Raw genomic sequence first — 26,218 nt, forward strand, 5'->3', positions numbered from 1 at the left:
TTATTGTGAAATATTCACACTGTAAATTCTTAGAGGAGAAGTTCAGATAGCAGCATGATTGCTCACTCAAACGATTTCAATAATATTCTTTATTCATATTTATTTATAATCTGTATTACCAATGTTCAACATTAGGATTGAAGTCGCTGCAGCTTTTATCCAGCAGGTGGCGCCATCCAACAAAATATTTAACCTAGTGTTAGTTGTTTTTAGTTGTCTGTTCAATTTATACCCAATGTACCATTTTTCTGTTAGTCCTTGTCATACAGATTATGTTGTTAGCCTAGAAATCTAGACGCACCCTAGTGGCAGCAAATGTAATTTCAACCTATGATCTATACCTGCTGCATCGAAAACTTGCACCACAATGCCCAGTCTACTCTGATTGGTCAGTTGTTTCTGGGTCTTCCGCATCTGCGTCTCTGCACCGTCATTGCAGCCAGGGAATGACTGTAATGGCACTGTAGCGGTACTTTCTATGTATAGTGTAGTTGTAACATCACTACCGTACGGAAATCCTGACGGCTCGTTTAAAGGAACAGTTTGACCTGCGTTATAATCTAAAAAAAGACATGGAAATCTCACTTCTTACAATATGTGACCTTTAAACACATGTTAATGTTCAGTAGTTTTTGCGAAGATCCTTCACTTACTAGATTAACAAATCTACACATTAGTTATGTCATAAATTAGATTAGTGTATGTAATATATAAATACCGTGTGACCATTTCAAGATTTTATTACACATTAATTAATACTTAATTATGTTGTAAACGTATGTAATAATTTATAATCGTGACATAACTGGCTGTTATTACATTACAGGTCAAAGGGACAGGTGTGTGTTTCTGTGTCTGAACCTTAAAAGGAAATGAAACAAGATTGTATTAATATATTTAATTAATACATTTGTATTGTTATATATGTTATTAAAACATGACATTTGCTAGATTCTAGAAAACAAAAACAAACATTCATTCGCTCATTATCAAACTGATATTTATATACATTTATAAGGCAGTTTAGGGCAAGGCCTCTGTGTTAATTAACTAGAGCTACAATCAACACTGATTATTCACACATTTCTGCTTAGATATCATCTTTCATTACTTTTAATAATGTTTTGGTAAATCAAAACAATTTTATTGACAATTAACGGATGCGTTCACTCTATTTTGTTTTGCTAAGTGCGATTTCAACTCCATTTTGTGCTGTAAGATTTTGTTCAGCAAGTGTAAGTCAAGGTTAATTCCATTTTACTGTGTACCGATTTGCTCACGAGGTACCTGACATTTTCTATTTAAATAGTATTTCCTGTCTTTATATTCCCTGTTAAAACAACATGCTCTAAATTACATTTTCAAAATGTTACAATTAACACAGATTCTGAAGCCTTAATTAAATAAACAGTAAATAATCTATAAATGACATTCCTTTGTTGGTAAAGGAAATTCAGGATTGCATGATAAGAACACTCAGCACTGTCGTATCTTATCCAAAACCATATAAATCTGTTCTGAGTTCAGCTCAGCGGTCTTCACCCTGCAACAGTGTGGGGTCTGTTGGTAGCGCGCCTGTGGTGCCTTTATAGTGAAGTCCTCTCTCCCTGCACCAGACGGCCTCGAAGAGCCCAGGTGTCCTTTAGGGGAAACAAAGGTAAAGGCTCAGTTCAACCTTAACAAACCTTCAAAACATTTTCCGGATTTTTTCCTGTTATCTATATAACTACATGATGTCCCAAAGCTAATCAGTCCAGTTCAGTCAAGTCAAATCATGTAATTTATATAGCACATTTAAACGAATAACAGTTGACCCAAAGTGCTTTACAGGTAGAGCAGGGAAGGCAGAAACAGTGTGCCTTAAAAAAAAAAATACATAATCAAGTGTACAGGACTCCATGAATATAATAAGGCACAGATAAAGTCAAATAATATAGCATAGAATAAAACAACAATAGAACAAAGGGAATTAAAAGCAAGAGAGTAAAAGTGCGTCTTCAGGTTTGACTTAAAACTGGCAATTGTGTTACAGGATTTGACATGAGGTGGGGAGGGAATTCCAGAGTTTGGGGGCTACTACAGAAAAGGCTCGGTCTCCTCTGGTTTTTAGGCGTGTCTGGGGGATGACGAGGAGTTGTTGGGTTGTGGACCTGAGTGCCCTGGCGGCAGAGTAAGTGGACAGGAGATCAGAAATATACGGAGGGGCTTGACCATGGAGTGCTTTAAAAACAAAAAGTAAAACTTTAAAATGTATTCTGAATTTCACTGGCAACCAATGAAGCTCAGTTAAAACGGGAGTTATGTAGTCGTACTTTTTGGTGCCAGTGAGCAGTCTTGCAGCAGCATTCTGGACTAATTGGAGTCTGTTTAAATTATATTGGGTTAGGCCTGTGTATAGTGAGTTGCAGTAGTCTAAACGTGAGGTAATAAAAGCATGACTGATTGTTTCAAGATCATTCTTAGATAAAAAAGTATTTCAGCTTGGCTACTGTTCTAAGCTGATAAGAACTTCCTTTAACAACAGAGCTGACTTGTTTGTTAAAATGAAGAGAGCTGTCGAAGAGGAAACCTAGGTTTCTGACCTCGCACTGCAAATTTGATGACCAAGGGCGTTGCTCAGATTTTTTGTACGGGTGGGGGATCCAAATAAAATGTAGTGATATATAGGCATTTTTGGATGCAATGCCGTGAGCGTCTTTAAACCCAAGAAATGGCTGCTTTCTTTTCCACTCATCTTTAGCCCATAGCCTCCCGTCTGATATGGTGGCAAGGGAGCCAAATTACGCTCTGGACACTGTCCACACCAGGCTCGCATTTCTCCCCGCCCGGTCACAAAGCGTTCCTGCACTCTACAGAGCAGATTTTTTAAATCATGGGTAAGTTTATAACCTCATGAAATTATAATGTAATGTGTATATGACATCTACACATGCATTTTCACGTGTGGAGAGCTACAATAATGGCCTCTCTCTCTCTCTGATCACCTGCTAAAATCATCCCAAACCTGCGTGTTTTATTTCATAAGTGGTTCTACTTTGTAAAGTATCCGGCTGCGCTGTGGCGTTCCTGTGTTTGATTACTTATGTGGCTTGACACATTCGCTCGCGAAAGGAATAGAGGAGACAGCGAAACGATTTCTGCAGCGTGCAGGTGTCCGCTCCTGATCGCAGCCGGTGTGAACAGACCGATAGAATAACATGAGCGCCGAAAATAGGCCTGTGTCCCTGGTATTGCATTGAATTGAACCTAAAGATGCATAACTACTATGACATGCTTGGTGAGCTCTTTTTCAGTTATATGTTTGATAATGACATATAGCAACACTGCCATGCTACAATGTTTCTCCTACAATGGGTTTGCGGCCTCCAAACACAAATACTTAACCAGCTAACTGCAAAGTAAATGTAGCTCATGACAGAGACATACAATGGTTAGATTTGTATTATACTCCTCACAGATCTCCTGCTTGTAAACAATAACAAGACCTGTGATCGTTATGTTGTTATTGCAAGTTATACTATACTATAACCTGCTCATTTTAACATTTATAAATAGTTGCTCTGCTAAGTGTGATTTTCACATTGTATAGAATATTTACTTAGATGTCCGTGTGCATCTCTAGTGATCTTTAGGTGGCAGAAGGCAGTCATGCTGCTGCTGCATATTAGGTAGATCACTGGGAGTATATCCAGCAAACAGTGTTGATTTTTAATGTCCCCACATTGGTTTCACTAGAATAGATTTCTCTCCGTGTACCTGGCAGATATGGCCCATATACAGGTGATAACACATAACAGATAGCTAGAGTCTGGCTTTGTGCCCAGTGCAGCTTTAAGTTTGTTATCACTACTCTCTGATTTCACTTAGCTTTAAAGTGAAAACACTCTGCATGCTGGCATTCATTTGTTTTCTTTATCTGTGTGAATTGCATGAATAATTGTTAAGAATCTGAAGCTAGGTCAGGCTGCACGATCTCACTGCATAGTTTGTCGTTTTATCAGCCCCCCCTCCATCCACCTGTAGGCTCTGATTCTAGGGTTCCCCAGGGGACATTTGTTAACCCTGGCCTCTCATTGTGCTAAGCTTTAAAGTGTATGCTTGCAACGACGGACACATTTAGAAACTACAAGCCAAATATCAACAATGTACATGCTGCCATTCGTTCTCATATATCTGTAGCCGTGAAAAGGGAAGGTTTTACACAGATAAAAGTAATGTACTGTAAATGTCTTACCTTGAAGGTAATTTCATCCAAACCGTACTTTCTGTTTGCGATGTCCTTTACCTCATTCTCTATGTTTTCCTGTGAGGTTCCCTTCACATCGATGTAATAACAGTCAGCGCTGGCATAGTGGCAGGAGATGGCCTGGAAACACATACCCATGTTCACACACTATTTTTCCTTAAAATTTATATTTTCATTTCTGTGACTCAAAAATATAAGAGCATTACAAAAAACCTGGGAGCTGATGAAGTATGGAGCTAGTTTGTTTAAGGTAATACCGAGACACCAGGTGAATTATGGGTAGCATACCTTGCGGAAGCCCTGCGTCCTGTTCATGCCAGAGCCATGGATCAGCAGCGGATGGAAGAAGACGGTGTCGCCCTTCTCCATCTCCAGGTGCACCCTGGGGTGCTTCGGATCATAGCCACGCACTCCATGGTACATCTTGTTTACGCCACCCTGAGGATACACGAGCCAATGTATACAGTATGTGTGTGTGTACCTCCCAGCAGGTGTTATCATGCTTCCTGGAGGATTTCAAATGTGTATGTGGTGTTTATACCAGGGGTGTGAAGCAAAATCATCTCGATTGCCCCCTAGTGGCTTGCTGCAGTATAGGTCATAAACAGCTGTGATTGACTCGCAATTGATCAGGAGGGGACCGTGTATGCCCGGGACTTTTGATACAGCGGCTCCATCACCCGACTACTACTACGCATACTTTGGCTCATAAATTACAAGATGGCAGCGCCCCTATCCTGGATATTTTGGCTACACTTTTGTGCAGTGGGAGGAAGTTGAGACGCGTTGTCCATCTTTATATACAGTCTATGGTTTTTACCTCCCACTCTGGGTAGTCATGCTCCTGCAGTGTGCCGGTGTGTGTTCCCGGCAGCACGACCAGGCAGCCGTTCTGCCTGTCCACTTTCTCCATTGCCGTCCAAGCGCAGACGATACTGTCTGCTGGGCGGAACGGGAAGTAATGCAGATCCTGATGCATCGGGTGACGAGACGTCTTCTTACCTGAAACATATTTCAATCAAATTAGCAAGAGGTGTAATTTGAAAGGGGAAAAAGGGATGTTTTAATACAGCACTTCTCACATTGCAGTCCCGGGATCTGTAAGGGCGTTTGTTTGTTCATTGTAAATAATATTGAACTGCTCCATACCTGCATCAGGAGGCTTGTTGATCAGCATTGTGTGCATGGCCATGATGTTGGGTCCAGTGAAACACTCCACATAGTTCACAATCTAACACAGAAAAGCACAATTGTTTGTCCAACAAGGTAGGTTTAAATTATTTCAACCTTTTTTTTTTTTTTTTTTCCAAAAAAAGTTGCTTTTCAAACAAAAATAGGAGCGTTTATTCTTTTGGCATTCGTTTTTTTAGTTGTGGAAAAATTACACATCCTGGTAAAAGTTGGTGCGGTCTATGTGTGGGTGTTTAAAGGGGTGATAGAATGCAAAACCGATTTTACCTTGTCATAGTTGAATAATGACAGTTTAGTGGGTAACTAGGACATACATAAACCTCGAAATCCCATTGACACCTCTTTCCTCTACAAATACCACAACTTGAAACTGCCTCTGAAAACGGGCAAATCTCAACGAGCCGTCTAGTTGACGTCAACTCGGCGGCTCCTCCTCATTTGGCTCTAGTCTCTTTCTTTGTCACGCTCCAAACATTTACATAGGCTACACCACTGACCTGAGGTCAGCTTAGTCTTCTGAATAGGTCGCGTAGATCTCAGAAATTGTATACATTGTTAATCTGCTATTTTACCACTAAATTCACTTTTAGAGACTTTTTTTATGCGAGAAATCAACTATGTAGAGGTCAAATATGGGCCGTTTTACAAAAATTGATGTCTAATTGCAAATGTTGCCCGACTGTGTGTCGGAGTTCAGCGGCCGGTGCTGCCTGTGTTGCTGCCTCGCCGCCGGCCCGCCTTCCTTCACAGACCCCGGCCTGCTGTGAGGTAGATGGAGCTCCGTCACGGCTGGCAGCCCACGGCACTCCATACCCGTGCAAAGTCACCGTTTTTTGGGTTAATGGACTACCAAATGCCGCTGCCCTGACAGAGCTCCAGGGCCTGCAGCTCCCCTCTTCCTGCTAAAGGGCCGGTGTGTGTGAGTGACAGCGCGGTCAGCGAGCTTGTTACGCCAGCAATCTCTTACCACAGGTTCCAGTTAATCTTATAATGTGTGTAATTATAATGTGTTGAGTTATTTAAACAAACGATCGGGGAAATAAAACGCCTCTTGTCCTCGAGTCTCATTGATAGAGCTCCATCCAGCCGCAGGCTCTATCAATGAGAGCTAGCTAGCCTCCTCTTAGAATTCTTCTGAAATTCACAAAAATGCATTAAATTGAAATTGGACACCATTGTTAGCTTTATAAGACCTTGGGGTAGATGTTATATAAGTGGCGTGACGAAATTCAAACTGTAAATATAGCTACTCTAGTTATGCCGGCAGCTGGCAGCCAGCCAGCTTCCTGGAGCTCCACGGAGCCCCGAGTATTCCAGTAGTCCAGTATCCAGTGAAACGATGACTTTCACTGGGTATGGAGGTTGCCGCTTTCTCGTCAAACTGTGTGGAGCTCCTAACTAAAGTCCGACACGTCTTACCAAATTTGCAATTAGCCATCAATTTTCGTAAAACGGCCCATATTTGAGCTTTATATAGTTGATTTCTCGCTTAAAAAAGTCTCAGAAGTGAATTTAATAACGAAATGGCCCGACAAACAATGTAGAACTTTGCAGTGTCTGAAATAAGAGACCTGCTGTCTCGTCTCCAATGTGTTTCTATGGGGTTCGCTCAAACCAATCAGCGCGCAGCTCATCTACATATTCATAAGCATACCATATTTGGAAGAAAAGCTCTTGTTCCAAAAAGAGCCATATTCACAGGGTAGTTAAGGGCCTAATAAAATAGCATTCGGGCAATTTTCAGCCCAACCAATGTTACATCCCCTATTAGGAGACCTTAAGGAACAGTGTAAAATACCCTATATAATCATTCTATCACCCCTTTAAACTCTGACACACTGCATCTTCAAGTATTATTTGAAAGAAGTTTTGAAAAAAAGGACCTGCTGTGACCACTTGTGTGTGTGTTGTACCTGTGGTAAGTTGCAGTACCGGAACAGTTCAGGGTCTTCCTGGAAATCCTGGAGTTTGGAAACCGCTTTTTCATCAGGAACAAACTCTGATTTAACAATTGCCACGTCCCTCATCACCACCAGACCAGGAACCTTCACTTCCTGTCGACAGATCCGTTCAAACGCCTTCCTGAAGAACAAACGTAGATTACATACAGCACCTAACAATACATCTATAGGCATATAAAGAAGTTAAATGTTTTACTGGGGAGTCATAGATTGACGTTTTATATGTAGTGATGTTTTTATGCTTATATGCTGATCTTTTCTTTGCAGTTGTCAAGAGTTTCTGATGGTCACCTGAACTTATCGATGTCCTCTTCAGACACCAGATTCTTGATGAGGATGAAGCCATTTTCCTCATAGAAGAGTCGCTGTTCTGGGGTCAGCAGGCCGGTATCATGAGTGAATCTACCAAAAGAAGTGATAACACACAACAAAATCACTATGTTAGTTACTTTAATGCAGGGGTCTTCCACGTTTTGTAAAGCGAAGCCCCTTAACTGAGAAAGAGACCCTCTACTACATGTTGTATAAAATGAAGATGCATATTAAACTGGGCCTACAATAATGTTTTGGCGGCCTAAAGCCTTTTACACATACCTTTTTTTAATGCATAGAACACTAAGCTATTAAAATAATAGTATGATTATTTAAATCATGTTTAAATGTTAAAAATACATATGGTACAGTGAATCCTTAGGATTAACTGTATCTGTGGATGGCTTTGTGACAGCCTCACCTATAGGCCAGTAAGCCTGTCATTATTGTTTGTTTTTTGAGTTGGAGACATTGGATTCATGTTAAGACATTTATCGATCTATTATTATGTGTTGGTCAGTTTGTCTGCTTGACAATCCCATTTTGCAGCGATAAAATTGAAGTGAGATGAACAAACAGAGAAATGTATCATTTTAGATACAACAGATGTTGACAAAGTTTCCTTTTGGGGACATCATTTGAAGTTGGGAAACATTTGAAGTTAGAAAAAAGGTAATAAATTGCAATATATCGCAGAATATTTGCATTACGTAGCGTGACGCCTCTGGTGGTTCCCAACCCTATCAGTTACCACCAAAGGCGACTATCTGTGAACCTACCTCAGTGTCTGTGGGCGACTGGTGAAGGTCTGAGCGGAAGTTGGTACAGCACTCTGAAGAACGAGAAGTCAAGGAAACGACACAAATGTTGAGAAGCAGTGGCAGCAAAAACTGTCCTGTTCAGTAGTGTCCTGTACACTGTCCTGTGACTCCCATGACTGTCCCGGGACAGTGTCTGGGAGTCATAGGACAGTGTACAGGACAGTGTCTGACTGTCCCAGGACAGTCATGGAGTCACAGGACAGTGTACAGACAGTGTCTGACTGTCCCGGGACAGTCATGGAGTCACAGGACAGTGTACAGGACAGTGTCTGACTGTCCCGGGACAGTCATGGAGTCACAGGACAGTGTGGAGGACACTACTAACAGGACAGGACAGTTTTTGCTGCCACTGCTGCTGCAAATGTTTCAGCCGCCATGTCCAGGAGTGCTCTGTGGGTCGGTGAACTCTCCAAGTGGAGAAAAAGGACAGGGAGAGCCACACTCTTTCAACATCAAAACCTTCAAATAGACTGGAACGGCCTCCCGCGTAAAATGATTTTTTTTCAATGCAAGAATAGAATGTGCTAGCTACCTCACCAAAGTACACAAGAAAGCAGTAAATCAGATTCAAACTTTAAAAGTTTAGCTAAGAAATATCTGTTGATTAGAGGAGTTGAGTCGACACAGAAACTACATTGGTTGAGGTTAAACAAAATATGAATGTAAGATGTGAAACAGGGGGAAACAGAAGTATGACGACAGCATGGTGTAACTGCCTTAAAAAGTGTTAAACATTAACATGGAATATGCCCTATGACCGCACTAGTGGAGCTGTCCTGTCTATGTGGCTGTCCTCATCTTATGTGTATATTTTGTTATTATCATATGAGTTGTGTTATGAAATGATAGTGTATGTTTAGTTTCTGTCTTATAATTTCCTGTTATGTATTGTTTAGGATGGTGGAGACCAGCATTTATATATCCTACGATATATAGCTGGATGAAAAACCATAGTTCGTATTTCTATGGATGAAACACAATTTCAGAACGGAACGTAACGTCACTGTTACTGCACCTATTCGGGTAAGCAAATTGACGTCAATAAAGCATTCATAAACAATAATAGTTAGCATTAAATGACTCCTGTATTGCTCCTCATTTCCTCGGAGGCCTGCAGTCCACCGCGGGACCCCGGTCTAGTGCACCAGGCCTGTCCGCCGTTAGGTGCGCAGCAGTCAGATAACGTCTTAGCCTGTTCCGCTCTGTGCAGCCCCGAATCCCCCGATGATCCAACATAAACAAAGCAGAACACAAGGATACAATCGTGGCAGATGATCGATCGAGGTGATTGATCATCAGTCTGAGTCTTTCCGCAGCCCGAGACATCTTCCTGTCAGGTTGTATCTCGGTGTGATCCCGTACACATGGCTAACTAGAGAAGGTGGGTAGACGTCTCTTATAGGCTACATCCATGGGTTAAACGAGGGCAAAGGGCACACACACACACACACACACACACACACACGGGAAGGTTTTGTTGGAAATATCGTTGACCTCCATTGTAATGGTTGGAAGCACATAATTAAGAGATGGATACCTCAAAACCTGCTCCAATAAAACCCGAAATATCTGCATAGATAGGGTCTCACAGAAGGGGTACATGTTAATATACTGTAGCCCACGTATTTTGTGATTTAGATGAACTGACCCTTTAAACATTTAAATATTATTGTGAAATATTCACACTGTAAATTCTTAGAGGAAAAGTTCAGATAGCAGCATGATTGCTCACTCAAACGATTTCAATAATATTCTTTATTCATATTTATTTATAATCTGTATTACCAATGTTCAACATTAGGATTGAAGTCGCCGCAGCTTTTATCCAGCAGGTGGCGCCATCCAACAAAATATTTAACCTAGTGTTAGTTGTTTTTAGTTGTCTGCTAAACTTATACCTATGTCCTATTTTTCTGTGTGTACTTGTCACATAGATTAGGCTATAGCTATTGGTATTCATACTCACCGTTTTCAAATTACATTTAATACACAATACACATAAGGGAAGGAGAAATTAAATATTCACAACTTTCTGTCAGTAACGCCGACACAACCATCCTTTCAACTTGAAATACATTTCTTAAAATTAATTTTAATGTTAATTTTTTTTATAAGCAGTCTATGATTGATTTTGGAATGTTATTGTAAATGGACAGCAAACAAACCACCATCTAATAATTTCAATGATTATTTTGAAAAACTTCTACAATGTTGTTACATTGTTAGACCGCTGAAAAAGCTACAGTGTTGCGATGATAAAAGCGAATAAGTTACAAGAAATCGTAGAAAGGAGAGCTATTCAAATAAAGATCGCATTGTTTCGTTTATCTGCATTTCCCAATAACGCTTCCCTTAGCTGCTATTTATAGAGCGGAACCAAGTTATTTATTAGATATCATAGCCTATGTTATACGATGAAATATGTCAGAACACAACCTTGAGAATCTATGTATACATGCATGTATATAACTATCCACATAGGCTATCTAGACATTTTAGAATAAAAGTTATTTATGTCACTTTTATTTTGAAAACTGTGACTGGAACTGTGAAAATCGTCGTTGGTGCTTTTGTTTTGAAAGATATAATGAAAAGAACGCCATAGGTCGCGCTGATTCGATTTATTTTGAAATGGTACAGGAAGCCCCCTTATTAACCACAGCGTGGTGATTGATGGCATGGCAGCTAGCTCGCACCCCTCCCGTCTCCTGTGTCGACAGCAGATCCTCCTCCAGCCTCTTTAAACTGCTTTCACCGCCACACAAAACGACATTTTGGGGGTTCGGTCTCAAGCTCTTCGTCCTCACACGCCTCGTATCTCCCTGTGTGTTTCGGAGGATATTTCTTTTCTAACGTAGCGTTTGGAATCGAAACCAAACACAGACGGAGCTGTGTTTTAGGCTACTTCAGTGGGCGGATAAAGCGGAGGAGGGCAACCGGGCCTGGCTGCTCCGGAGAGTTGGCTTCAAACCAGGGAATTCACCATTTTCAGGTAAATTGGCTCAAATTGTCATTTCTGGATGCACACAGCCTGTCCGATAATGGACTCCGCGCCGTTACGTTTTGTCCGACCGCTTAGGACGAAGACTGAACAGTGGTGTGTGGAAATGTCAACACAGAGGAAACGGCAGCTGAAGAACAATTCATCCAGACTCTAGCTATTCATCATATTTAACAGCTACCGTATCGTAACCCTCTAGCTAGAGTTGAGACTGTTGTGTAAGCGCCTCGCACATATTTGAAACATAAAATCTCTTATTTTGTTATATCGGGTGCAAATAGTAGTCTGGTTTGTTTACCTAACGTAGGCTATGTATTGACAGCACCCCCCCCCCACACACACACACACACACACACACACACCTGCGTCATGAACCCTATTGTAAAATGTATATATGTGTACATTTAATATTGTAGAAAGATCACAGACAAACTGCTAGGATACAATTTGAGTGCCAACGTAAATTATAACTATGCCTATTGAAATTAAGAGCAAGAAGAGCATTACTGCATTATTGTAATTTCTGGGCAAGCAATTGTTGACACCAATAATGCAGGAATCCGAATGCATTGCCTAATCTAAAAAAAAGTAAATGTAACACTGTAGACACACTTTTCAAGCAATATTAAACATCTTCAGTATTAATCTTTGCCTACAGTCACAGATCCATGGTGCCCACACCAAGACTAGGTTACTTATTCACATGTATTTTCAACAGGGAGAGTTATTTTTTCAGATATTTTTTTTTTCAGTTACATTTTTACAGTGGATATTTGATTACCTCTAGCATCTGCTTGTCTTTTGACATACCTTTTCTCGATATGACATAATATAAATCTATGAACATTTTAAACTTTGTTTCTGCTGTTGGAGGTGCCTTTTAGTTCTGCTTGTGCCACATTCAATGCATATGCGGAAAAATGGAAGAACCAGCTGAAGACATTTCCTCCTGCTGACTTGAAAGCATCCTTTTGCTTGATACAATACCCTCCTTTGAAATGATTTATGTTCATGAATTGAAAATGACTGTGTGACTTTGATGATTGTGATGATTTTTGTTTTGATTGTTGTTTTACCGTTTTTTGCGAGTTCCGTCGAGAAGATGCTTTTGCGATTTGTAACTCGAGATGGAAGATAAGGTTGCACACCCTGCCTATGAATTAACTAGACATACAGGATCTATGTTTTTTTTTTTGTAGTCACTTTGAGTGTATGGTAAATCCGAAACAACCCAAATGCACCATTCTGTTGTCACCCCGGAAACACTGAGATATTAGGCTAAGTGAATTGTTGTTAGATCAACTCTCTACATTCCTAAACACATCTAAAAATGCTTCATATTCCATTTTACTGATATTATTATAGTTAGTGTGTACTAAGCAGTTGTCAATCATATCATAAAAGCATCATATCATCACTGTATGAATCAATAGCAGATGATATCCGGTCATATCGACCACCTATGATTCATTTCTGCAGTAAAGCATCCGTGATGCATTTAGGCTCTTTAACACTTCCTGTTTGACCTGGATTTACTTCCACTGTCCTTCATCTGGAACAACTGGCTGCTCATTTGTGAGTGTGTATGAGTGTGTGTGTATTGACCCACATTCAAATCTAGGCTGTTGGCTGTGAGAGTGATACACCCCCAGAGAACAAAGTAATTACCCTGGCAGTCCCCTCCCCATGTCTGTGGGCCGTATAGCAGCACTTGTATTGATCTGTCTCTGCATTATGTCGCATTACAGCAGGAACATGAGAACTGAGAGCGTGTGCTGTAAATATAACACACTCGCATACACACACCCTTTTCTCACTTTTTTTCCTGGGACTGACGGATGAGAATAGGTACAGTAAAGCCAACTGTCTCCTAGCAGATTTACGTTTTGAGATGTGTGATTGGTTCCAGTTTGAGAAATTTAAAGTGCTGCCATGTGACTGGTCAGTGATTGGTTTGAAACTTCCTGTTGGAGCAAAAGCGTCGGAGCAGGAGTCAGAGGGAGAGTTTTGGGTGAAACGGGGCGAGCAGTCTCGTTAGCAAAAGGGATCGCTTTTTAGAAAGATGGATGCAATCTGGGCAGAGGCTCCAAGTCAACTCATTCTTCATTGGCTGTTAAAGAGGCACGCTACCAATTTAATGAATACATTTATTTGAGCTCAGTTTACTAGCCATGCCGAGTACATTTCAACCTGTAAAAATAGCCTTCTGTGGCTCTGGAAGAGGTTTCTAAAGTCTGATAAAGTAACCCTGACATTCGGGTTGTCTCGGCTTGGGCTTGGGGACTGCAAACTTATAGTCTTGGCCTCCCCCTCTGCTGCTTTGATTTTGACTATTCATTTTTTTTAAACCGTCCCCTGTGAGTCCCCCAACCATATGGAAGTCCAGCGCTAAGTCATTGGCGGGGCCCTTAAACTGAAGAGACAGGAACGGATATCAGACTTGTTTTAAAAACAAAACAAAAAAACTGTGAAATGCGGTTGATGACATTGCGGTGTGCTGTGCCAAACGGCTTGCTGTCAGCTGAAACGTTGTGATGTCCCACGCTGTAGCGGTTTGTCTAAAGCTGGGGAGCCAGTCAGAATCAGGTGGGCATTTCGGATGAACCAGAGCAACTTTAAAGTGGTCACCATATTACTGAAACCTATTGTTGGCATGTTATAGCTCAACGTAACTGAATTATAAAGTACAAGTATTAAGTTATAAAATGTTTCTGTACTTGGGCTGAAAAAAAAAAAAAAAACATCCATCTGTGGTGCAATGCATGGTGATATCCCAGCATGCTTTGCAGCAGTCTGACTGCTCTTACTCATGATCAGCCTCCAAAACACTGTTGCTATTGACAACCAGGCCAGCAGCTTGCACTCTCTCTCTTTCTCCCATTTATATAACTCCAACTTGTGCAATGTTTTCTTGATCAGAGGTGTGTGTGTGTGTGTGTACATCTCTTTGTGTTTGTTCTGTTTGTGTGCGTGCTCTTTCAGTGCATTTGATATCATCTTGTGTGTTTGTGGGTGTGTCTGTGTGAACATGTATGCCTCTTCATGTGTGTGTGAGTAAAAATGTGTGTGTGTGTGTTGGAATGTGTTTAAGTGAATGCAGCATTGTATAAAAGCTGTGTGTGTGTGTGTGGCCCAATAAGATCGTACTCCCCTTCCCTTTTCTGTTGGTAAGAAATGTTGAGTGCTGTCTGTGTTCATCATTCATTGTTTCACCTGAGGAAGAACGGAACATGTGAAAAACCGTAGAATGTAACTACATCTTAGAGGAGGACTTTCTAACAGCCCCTGGGGCTGATGGGAAATGTCTTCCTGCCACTGCACTGCCACAGGGTGGGCATTATGAAGGTGAAGTAGTAATTATTGGGCTTTTTTGGGGTCGGACTAATTCTAGGGCTCCAGAATGAATACAATTAGTGTGGGCTGGGTGCAGCAAGAACACACAATTACACACACACACACACACACACACACACACACTAATGAGGGAAGTTATGTGAGCCATGCAAGGAATCTGAAGTGCTGCAAGTCTATTCTTTTTGTCTCTCACTCTGAGCTTTTCTAGCTCGAAAAAGTAAAAAAAGTAGGCCATGCTGCATTAAACACCTGTGTGTGTGTGTGTGAGTGTGTTTGTTTGTGAGAGTGACTTTACAGTGAAACAAAGCCAGCTAATAATATTTGTGGTGTCATATTATATGAATTATTGGGTGTCAGAAGGCATGTGTGGTCAACTATTTGTATCAAATAGTTGTGTAAGAGAATGGACGAGTGTGTTAGCCTTGTCTTTGTTCTCTCTCTCACATCACACACACACACACACACACACACACACACACACACACACATTCTGCTGTAATACTTAGTTTTCATCTCCCTACACACACATGCACGCGCGCACACACGCACACACACACACACACACACACACACACCCTGTCCAATTGCACCCAGGATAAACTATCCCATCATGCTTTGCCAGGTGTGTGTATAGAGGGTTTAGTTGGGTGGCTGACATTGGCTCATAATCTGAAGAATAACCAAGGGCATTGTTTGTTTGCATCAGACAGGGATTAGATTATGCACACAGACACATGCAGAGGTCACACTTTAAAATAAACAGACCTGCAGTTCATTCATGAACTCACTTTCACTCATGTGGTGAGCACTCACTGTCAAACTCAAGTGAAGATGCTAAAATATTCATCAAACACACAGACACACACACACACACACACACACACACACACACACACACACTAGTGAGGATCTGAACACACTTCGTTTTGTCTTTATTATCTCTGAACAGGATGAGTGAGATGTCTGAATCATGTTTTCTTCTGTTCTTAAAATGGGCTAAATAATACCAGGAGAAATAACATGTCAATGTTATTTAAGAATACGTTGTTATGCTGATGATTTCCTTCTTGCAAAATATTTGATTAATCGTCTGTGTGCATAATCCGATTATTCAACACTTCACCTAATGAACCCAAAGTAACCTTAGCTTGACTTAATCCAAAACTCTGAACAGACCACAATGGCCTTATGTTGTTAAAATATTTATACTCCTTACACTTCAAGACAGGACTGAACGATTTAAGGGAAACCTCTAATTACGATTTTTTTTCTGACCACAATTGCTATTTAAATTGCACTAACTTCAAACAAACTCCAGGCCTCTATTGGTGGTCTGCATAATATATGTATATAAAATGATTTTCACAATACAAGATTCTAAAAGTAGATTTTATGTGCACACAAACACACAAATAAGTGGCACAGTGTCAGTGCCAAGTACAGTCAGACGTAGTTGTCATTCTGCTGTTCAGTACATCCCGTCCTCCTCTTACCATCTGCCTGCTTCTCTAAAACTATTTTCCTAACCCGTCTCACATAATCATGCAATCAAGTGCAGTTGAGTATGGTTGACTTCACAGTGAAATTTAGTTTTTAGAGGATGTTGTATGGTTATTACTGTAGTTGAACCTGTGAGCTCTGGGATTTTTAAGACCGACTGTGTGACCCTGTTCTGACTGCCCTCTCTTACTTTGCTGCCTCCTCTTACTTCTGTCAGTAAAAAAGTGAGTTTCCTCTTTAATCTCAAGTACGAATCTCTAATTATCCCTTTTTCTCCCTGGCGGGTTAATCATTGCCTCACAGACAGGCGCTATCTGCAATCAGTGCCAACAAAGGGCATCGAAAGTTCACAGGAAACGGTCACGAAAATACGATCCCTCACGAAGCCCAGAGAGAAAATGGTCAGGCCTTTGTCGCTTTTTAGCCATTTGAAATGAATTATTTTGCAGACATGTTGCTGTAATAGGGGGAGGTTCCCAATGTTCCTCTGAGGTTTTATGTTTCTCAAGCTCATCACCGTATTAGCACCGGTAAGCATCTCATACATCATTATCTGAAAGGTCGGATCAATATGGAGGTCAGTATTGCTTGGTGCGTTTGCACATACACTAATAATCCCGTCTAATCAGATTAAAGCAGCACTACTACATGTGCAGCGATAGGCTGAACAGACTAAGAAACTACAACAACTCTGACTTTATCAACAGAAAGCCCACGGATGAAGAGATTAGAATACAGTTCTACGCTGTTTGACAGGAGATCTCTGGGAAGCATACCACTGCCGTGAGCACATGGCATCAAAGGTAGAAATCCAGTAAACAGCCGTCCCCTCATGAATGTTGCAGTGAGGCAGAGAAATATAAAATTGGCTCCATCACGTTTCTTGATCGTCTGCAGGGAAATAGAAAGAGGAGTTAGCTGGTCCTTGGTGTAGCGAGGATGTGCGGTGTGATTTAAAAAAAAAATAATAATAATAGCAAAACAGATTTGAGACGCATCGTTCGCTGTTTTGGGAAAAGACAATAAGCAAGTTCCACAATAATTGCACACGCAGTGAGATAATGAAATTCGACAGTACCATATATTGATAGGAATTCAGTGGACTTTTGCCCCTGGCTGGTTTCAGGAGACAGTTTGGTAAATGCACGTATTCACTTTCTTGCTGTCTGTCTGTACAGTAAATATGAAGCTACAATATGAAGCTACCACTAGCAGATTAACTTGCGTTAACACAAAGAATGGAAATCGAGATACACAGCTACGAGGGGTTGTGTGCCAGCATATTTCTTGGCGGTGCACAGTCGGCTCGATGGTGTTTTAAGCCCCCAACATCGACTTCAAGACACCTAACCCTAAGGGCCTTTTTACAGTCACCGCAGCCGAGCGCGCGCGAATGTGACGTCAAAATGACGTAGATCTCGCTGGCTCGCCAGGATTTTCAGTACGCGACCAGAGGTCGTGCACCACTCTATTTTTTTTCAGGGGCACGCGACAAAGCGGAAACGGGAAGCATGGACGGGTTCGAGGGTAACCGGATGCCAGGACTCTCAGAGTGACTGCAAGTCTCTCTTGTAAACTTACTGGGTGAAGATGAGTTCTTTTATGGTGAATGAAAGGCTTGATCCGACGAAGTAGGTCATCCAATCAAATCGAAGCATTGACGTCAATGCTGCTGCCAGTTCTGCCGTTGTTTACCTTTTTCTTCTTCTTCTAGTCCGTAGAAAGAGCAACGTCGGTAGCCTTTGCTCATTAGCGCCACCTCTGTTCAGGAGAAGACTGCAACTAGTGTCGCGACCACCACACGCGAGTATGAACAGTTACGGCGCTCTCATGACGTCACATTGGCACTCGACAGGTCAGCAGGGCAGCTTCTGTTGAGAAAATAATGCAATGTCTGAGTTGTTGTTGACTGATTTTGTCAAATGAATACAGGGTTTTGTAGAAAGGCATGCTAAATACTTCTCAAAATAAGGCATCAAAAAGTGTTTTGACATCTCTATGGAAACTCTGGTATCATATTGACTAGTATAGAAAAAATGCAAACGATACCTAGCTGTAGACATTAAAGATATTGTGTGCGATGGACAAACACGCATGTTGGAAATTAACATAAATTGTTTCTGTTTTCATAAACTCCAGCAATCGGCAATGCCAGGTTCAATAAAGCTGTGTGCGTCACAGCACCTGAAGTAGGCACAAAGGTATTCTGTGGCCAGCAAATGTCTGATGTAATGAATTTATGGGAAATGTTGCATCTTTGTCTCAGGCTGGGACGCCCCACCTGGCTTGGCACGAAGACAGGATAGAGCCCAGGCCACTGTTGGATGGTGTGAGAGACACACACACACACACACACACACACACACAGGGCACCTCAGGGAGTGAAGTGAACACCTGTTCCCAGAAGCCTCGGGGCGAATGGAGATGGATTTGGAGACCGTGATCAGGGGAGTGGTGGGGCGTGAGAAAGAGGATGCACGATGGAAAGCCATAAAACAGACGGCGGAGGAGGAGGAGAGTTGATAATAGAGGGAGGGAGGTTAAAGTCATGTTCTGTTGTGTAAGACAAACCGGGCATCCTTTGAAATCTCTCTCTGGTAGAGCGTTGTTGTTGTTTGTGTGTTGTTGGGTGTGGGTTACTGTAGCTGTTGTTGCTCTGATCTGAGAAAATTTCAAAGCGGCAGTTGGCAACTTTGCATGTGGATGACCTCAACTGGCAGCAAGAGCTTGCTGATTTTTATTTCCCATGCAGCTTTACAAATTAAAAGCATTGAAGGTTGACAATATTTGGCTGAATATGCTCCATTCATAGGCTTTGTTTTAAAGGTGCACTATGAGTTCCTGCATGGTTTCAGCGCGATTTCATTTTTGTCTCAAATCGTAGGCAACTGTCCTTGATCCGCTAGCTGCCTGCCCCCTGAATACACTGTGAAAAAGCCCGGTGTCGGGAGACAACACAGGGGTCGTAAACGTCAAACAAACACTAGGGGGACTGGATAGGCACCAAAATAAAACAAACACGTTCCAGCCAATCACCGACAAGATGGTTGGGGGAGGGGGTGGGGGTTAGTGACAGTTACACGTGCGGTATACTAGCCGCAGCCGAGGTGGCGCGTGCCAATGTGACGCCAAAATGACGTAGATCTCGCTGGCGCGCCCAGATTTCTACACCTTTTTTTTAAAAAAAATTTCAGCGGTGCACGACAAAGCGGAAACGGGAAGCGAGTTCGAGGGTAACCGGATGCCAGGACTCAGAGTGACTGCAAGTCTCTCTTGTAAACTTACTGGGTTAAGATGAGTTCTTTTATGGTGAATGAAAGGCTTGATCCGACGAAGTAGGTCATCCAATCAAATCGAAGCATTGACGTCAATGCTGCTGCCAGTTCTGCCGTTGTTTACCTTCTTCTTCTTCTTCTTCTAGTCCGTAGAAATAGCAAAGTCTGTAGCCTTTCCTCATTAGCGCCACCTCTGTTCAGGAGAAGACTGCAACTAGTGTCGCAAAAACTAGAAAACGCAAAAGTGGCGTTGCGTTCTCACTTTTTATTCTGCGTTTAGACGAGCGTTATGGGGGGGGAAATCTGCATGCATATGGTGATGGAAAAGTGTGTGAAATGCGATCCACCAAGTCCGCGCGCCTGCGTAGAACCTTCCTTCTACTTGTCTCCCTCTCCTCCTCCTCTCTCCCTCTCCTCTCCCTGGTAGTGCGAAGCGAACAACAAAAGCTGACAATTCTGTCTGGACAGACGGGGAGGTGGAGTTATTGCTTCAAACAGTACACACACACACACACACTCGCACAGTGCGTTTTTACCCTTTAGATGGGAACGCAGCGGTGGAGCGTTTTTAAGATTTCCACTCTGGAAGGTGGTTTCACTTTTTTGCGTTTTTAAGCCCCAAAAATGCAGTCGCCGTCCAAACGAAAGGCACATCTGATAAAATGTTTTGTCGTTTTCACCCGCGAGCGTATCCGTGTAAACAGGGCCTATATCTACATCCCAACATTAAATGCATGCCTGCCTATTTATGCCTGGACTGTAAGACTGCACAATCCAGTTAGACCCAACACAAGTGAATTTTGAAGCTGCAGTTGGCAATTGTGCATGCCAGCGGGACGTAACAAACTTGGACTTGCAGCACATTTTGCAGCTGTGCACGCAGTTAGTGATGGCATATCATCTGTTTATACAGTCAAAAGCTAGAATGAGGTAAACAGGGCAACATGACCGCCATTCATGTTCAATAAAACCGCCTCTCATATGTAGCAGACAGTGTCACATAAGCAGCACTTTCACTACACAAACAACACAGTGACTGCATTTAAATGCATGCGGGAACAGTATGATCTCACAACAGCAACTCCTGCTGCAGATAGCTAACAGTCATGTGATAACATCCTTAATAATTGTGTCATAGCTAATCAGAATCAGCCCATACTGCCATTTGGAAAACCACAGCTAATTGGTCGGGAGCAAAATCATCTTTATTACTTACTTAAACTTAGCTAGTGCAACGTCCAACGTTCTCTCTCCACCGTGTCACTTTTGAGAAAGTTGGAAAAATGGCAACTTTGGAAGAAAATTTGGATCGTGCAACAAGGCAGGCCTGCTTGGTTCTTTCGAAGAATGATCGTGAAGATTTACAAAGAATATGTTAACTGCATTCACTATCTAACTGGGACATTTTGGGACCGATTGACGGGGATTTGCTATCGACAAAATACACACGGGGATACACTGGTAAGTGTAAGTATGATGTTTAACCATGTATCCAGCTAATTCAAATAGTTCACGTTACTGTATTGTGTGAACAGTTAACTTCATTTAATATTGTATGTGGCGTTTTTCTTTTGCGGGGTGCAAATGTTCCACGTAAACAAAAACTATTTTGAAGAGCCACCGTCGCTGCGTCCGGAGCTTAGCGCCGCCCGAGACGATTGTGATTGGGTTAAAGAAATGCAAACAACCCAGAGCGTTTTTTTTTCTTTTTCTCCTATCCAGGAGTGTATGTGTGGTGAAGCCAGACCTTACTCTACAGCGCTGTGGAGATAGGTCTGGGAATGCGAGACCAACAACCGATAAAAGAGGATCGTCTAGCCTGCACACTATCTCTGTTTTGTAATTGGAGATGGATGAAGTGTATTGCCTTTGGCATGACCTCAAGCTAACCCCCCCCCCTCACACAAACGCACCTATATATATTTATATATACACAGTGTGTTTGTTTCTTTCGAACCTCACCCTCCCCCTGCTGCAAACACATGACACTGTAGTGTTTGGGCGTACAGTCAAACCTTGGTCGTGTGTTTGTGTCAGCTGAGTTCCCTCTATGTTTTGTGGCCTGTGGGCTTTGTGCTTTTTCATGAGGCAAGAGAGAGACAGGGTAATGGTGCGCGTGTGTATGGGTGTGTATTCAGCCGGGAGACATTACAGCCTTCATACCTAAAAAAAGAAATACCGATCTTCCACCCAGCTCGCCCTCCCTCTCCTCAATCTTTATCTTCATTCTTTCCATCTCTCCCATTAAACCCCAAGATCTGTGTTCTTCTCCTTGTTGTTTTCTCCTCTGCTTCTGCATCATGTTTTTGTTTATGTCTGTCCTTGGTGGATTATTTAGTACTCTTTTGAGACGTTAGATGATACAAAGGTACTAGACACCAGCTCACAAAGTGGGATATTATTTGCCAGAGATATGAATGATTCCATGTTATATAGCCAAATTTAACAATTGTATGTGAGAAACAGTCTGATCATTGCTCTAGCGAAAACAGGAAATAGTTTCTTCCACTTAAAATGTTTCTTTTGTTTCGACACCATCCGTTTTCTGCCGCTTATCTGAATCTGGGTCTGAGTTGTGGTGGCAGCCGGTTAAGCAACTTGGCCCCTTGACCTTTCCTCCAGCTTTTCATGGGGGATCCAAGGCGCCCCAGGTGGGATATATAATCCCTTCTCCTGCTCTAGGTCTACCCTCAGGCATTCTCACAGTTGGGCATGCTTTGAAAACTTCCACAGGGAGGCGTCTTGGGGCATCCTAATTACATTCCCAAACAGTCTTAGATGGTTTCGTTTAAAGGCGCTGACACGCCAAACCGATAATCGGCCGTCGTACAGTCTGGCAAGGTCAGTGACTCGAGTCTGTTCGGTGTTTTCTGTGCCGTCGTCTGTCCGAGGAGCTGTCAGCCTTCATTTTGGCCGACCTGACGTGTTGCGTCGGAGGGCGGGCAGACGGACCTCATGACCAATCTGATTGGTGGAGTGCTAACCCGGAAATGACGAGCGGGATGAGCGTGACTAAGCCTCTCAAAATCTGGCGAAAATCTTTTAAACTGACCTTTTGTCGATCTGAAATGAAGACAGATTCAGCAACTGGACGGCCTATTTCTCACTTAAAATGTTTTCAGAAACACGTTTCGGTGAACTATCTTCGTAAAATATGAGATCGTATTCCGAACGAGCCGCCATTATGCTCGGTTGTAAAATCCGGGAGCACTTTCTATCACGCGCCATCATGAGGTCAACATTTTCATTAGTCCAATACTTAGCATATAGTGGTAGCTCCGACTCTGTGGAACACCCTTCCTATTACCTTACGTTCTGCAGTCTCGGTTGACGTCTTTAGAAAGCAGCTGAAGACTCACTTGTTTCAACTCGTTCTTGTCTCATGTTTGTAATTTTGGGTTTTTAGTCTTTAAATCTTCATTGGTATTGTATTTGTTTTTGCTCGTTTATTTTCTGTTTTGGATTCTACTGTATTTTAACAAATGTCTTTTGTGTGAAGCACTTTGTGATTCTGTCTGTAAAAGGTGCTATATCAAATAAAAATTATTATATACTGGCATGCTAACATGGTAACTAAGACGGTAAACATTATACATTGTGCTAACCATCACCAGAGGACCTAATCTCAGGAACTAAACGTCCTATTTGTGCATTTGTTTGCTTTTCCACTCTATCTGAAGAAACTGTGAAGATTAGGCAAATAAGACCCATGCTGGATTAAAAACCAACAGCATTTAAAATGTGGTTTTCACCCCCGGGAGAACAATAACATCCTGTGTTTCCGTGTGGTTGCTGTTGTGTGATTCCGATGTTTATTGATGTAGATTAGTTAGTTGCATTGCGAAACAGATTGCAGACCATTTAGATTTGCAGCTCCTACAGTAGACGTTTTTTTCTCCACTCCCTCATTCATACAGTTGTACAATGGCTGTGTGAAAGTGTTAGTATGGAGCTTCAGAGTCCGCAACACCCTTGGACATGTGGATGATCCTGGTGTCTATTGTTGACCAATGAGACTCAAAGTTGTCTCACTTCTCTTAAAATCTCTCATGCGAAAGCTCGTGAAACTGTTTTCACTCTTTGCTCTTCTTTTCCTACATCTCTTTATTACCCAACGACCATGGTCATTGTTAATTTCCTGTTAATATTGACATTGTAGCCTTTTGTGCTCTTACAGACATACACAGAGTTATTTCAACTCACCCCTCTGGGTCAGTCATGCTGAAGCTCTTTTTTTTTCTTCTCTCAAGCAAAACAAAGGGTCTTTCAGTGGAAAGCGCCCACTGCACCGGGCAGCGGCACTGATGCTCCGTTTGTGTGTGTTCTTATAGCTGCACAAACACATGTTTGTGACTGTACCCGGTAGGCTTCAGCTGAAATGGGTGCTTAAAGGCTGATGAAATAGTTTTGATATGAGGCTGAGGATCATTTGGGTTGATACTTAGAATTCTTAGGTTTAACAGTCAAAAAGGACTCAAACGTGTGGGGAAAACAAGGACTCTAGACACTTATAGGACATGGAAAATAGAGGAATTACACTACCGGTCAAAAGTTTGGGGTCACTTAGAAATTTCCATTCCAGACAGAATACCAGCTGAGATCAGTTGCATTGTTTTTTTTAATCAGGGCAGCAGTTTTCAGATGACATTATGTGCTTACATAACTGCAAAAGGGTTCTCGACTGTTGTAGGAAGAAGTGGCTGGTCTTTAATGCAATATCTACATTGGCCATTATCAGCAACTATTCATCCAATGTTCCAAAAGCACATTCTGTTTACTAATCTGATATCATTTTACAAGGCTAACTGAGAAAACATTGGAGAACTCTTTTGCAATTATGTAAGCACATAATGTAATCTGAAAACTGCTGCCCTGGTTAAAAAAAACAATGCAACTGATCTCAGCTGGTATTCTGTCTGTAATGGAGTGGAAGGGAAATTTCTAAGTGACCCCAAACCTTTGACCGGTAGTGTATTTATTTACCTATTGGGTTTAAAGCTGGAAAACCATCTACAGAGCTATAATGCATGTAATCAGCACAAGGGACAGCCCAGTGAAATTGTCCAGAAATGGTTTATTTAAAGGAACACGCCGACTTATTCACTAGCTAGCTTATTCACCGTATCCCCCAGAGTTAGATAAGTCCATACATACCCGTCTCATCTCCGTGCGTGTCGTAACTCTGTCTGACGCCCCCACCGGTAGCTTAGCCTAGCACAGATCCTGGAGGTAACAGGTTCCATCTAGTCTACTGCTTCCAATAAGTGACAAAATAACACCAACATGTTCCTATTTACATGTTGTGATTTGTATAGTCACAGCGTGTACAAATAACAAGGTCACATGAGACTCAGCCATCTTCTAACCGTATACATACTGGGAACTATATTCTTATAAGGCGAAGCACTGCTACTTCTGCTACTTGGGCGGAGTGATTAGCGCAACACCTGAAAAGCACCGTTGTTGCTCTCTGCTCCTCACCACGGGACTTCTCGTGTGCTGCGAGCAAATCACTCCGGCCAAGTAGCAGAAGTTGCAGTGCTTCGCCTTCTGAGAATATAGTTCCCAGTATGTATACGGTTAGAAGGTGGGTGCGCCAGCCAGAGTTACGACACGCACGGAGATGAGGAGGGTGTGTATGGACTTATCTAACTCTGGGGGATACGGTGAATAAGCTAAAATCCCAATAAGTCGGTGTGTTCCTTTTAAGCAGTTGTGGTAGTCAAGGACATCAGATGCAGGGATTCCTCCACCCTGTAGGCTTTAGCGACGTGACACCCTTTGGGGCTCCTGGTCTTTGAAGTCTTTGTTGTGGTGTACATCATGTAGGACAGACAGCGTTGCTTTGATTGTAATGTATACCTTCAGAATGAGGGGAACTCCCTGCCCGTGTGATCTCTATATGATTGCAGTGATGTAAGTGGCCCGGAGGCCGTGCAAACATTACATTCACCTGTGATCCTAAAACCAGACATTTTGTAAATGAGGAAAAATCAAAAGTGAACACCTGCGTGAGTTCAGGTTTCACCTTCTAGCTTTTTCTGCAAAGTTTTTCATCTAAACTGCTTTGATTAGCGTGTTTGTCACGAACTTTTGGAGTGCATGTTGGCAAGCAAGCAGGCTGTGAATATGGGAGTAATCAGTCAATTTTAGACATTCACAAAGAAAGGAAATGTTGAAATAATTGCCCGATTTTGCACACAATCACCAACCCGCAATCGTCAAAAACCAGAAGGGAAAAAAACGAGGGCAAGGGCTACAAACAAAACACATGTGATCAGACGCAAACACTACAGGGCATTCTGACTCGATAAGCATTTAGGATTGAAACGCAAATAAAACCTAAACATTGATCAATAGATCTGTTTGACATGTGAGCTCATTTTTTGCTTCGGGCCCTGTTCTGTCCCGGCTTCTTCATGTCCGCTCTTCAAAAGGAGAGTGATTATTCTTTCTATTTTAAAGTAGTCGCGAGTCCCATATGAGCAAGTCTATTTCGAGCAATGGTTTTAACAGCGCTATCTGTTGTGTCCTTTTGAGAAGTGGCGACTGTCCAG

General features: G+C 42.1%; 2 protein-coding genes across 3 annotated transcripts in view; one reads left to right on the forward strand and one right to left on the reverse strand.

Moving 5' to 3' along the window:
• Nucleotides 1-896: 896 nt before the first annotated feature.
• LOC144512145 (phytanoyl-CoA dioxygenase, peroxisomal-like) lies at nucleotides 897-9,962 on the reverse strand. 2 transcript variants are annotated; one of them, XM_078242725.1, is made up of 9 exons: nucleotides 9,792-9,962; nucleotides 8,490-8,542; nucleotides 7,690-7,800; nucleotides 7,351-7,519; nucleotides 5,396-5,477; nucleotides 5,067-5,248; nucleotides 4,535-4,684; nucleotides 4,235-4,366; nucleotides 897-1,640 (listed from the first exon to the last, which is right to left on the reverse strand). In XM_078242725.1, exons 1-9 carry the CDS (start codon nucleotides 9,855-9,857, stop codon nucleotides 1,587-1,589), a joined length of 999 nt encoding a protein of 332 aa, XP_078098851.1. In that variant the 5' UTR covers nucleotides 9,858-9,962; the 3' UTR covers nucleotides 897-1,586. The 2 variants fall into 2 exon arrangements, with proteins under 2 accessions (XP_078098851.1, XP_078098852.1); XM_078242726.1 differs by lacking the exons at nucleotides 8,490-8,542; nucleotides 9,792-9,962 and having other exon boundaries at nucleotides 7,351-7,515; nucleotides 7,690-7,779.
• Nucleotides 9,963-11,180: 1,218 nt separating this feature from the next.
• The window catches only part of cdk17 (cyclin dependent kinase 17), a 50,272-nt gene continuing 35,234 nt past the window's right edge, over nucleotides 11,181-26,218 (forward strand). Inside the window, exon 1 of the mRNA XM_078242639.1 lies at nucleotides 11,181-11,523. The gene's annotated coding sequence lies outside the window, so the exon portion shown is untranslated. The remainder of the gene's footprint in view (nucleotides 11,524-26,218) is intronic.

This window comes from Sander vitreus, chromosome 23 (assembly GCF_031162955.1).
Source record: "Sander vitreus isolate 19-12246 chromosome 23, sanVit1, whole genome shotgun sequence".
NCBI lineage: Eukaryota > Metazoa > Chordata > Actinopteri > Perciformes > Percidae > Sander > Sander vitreus.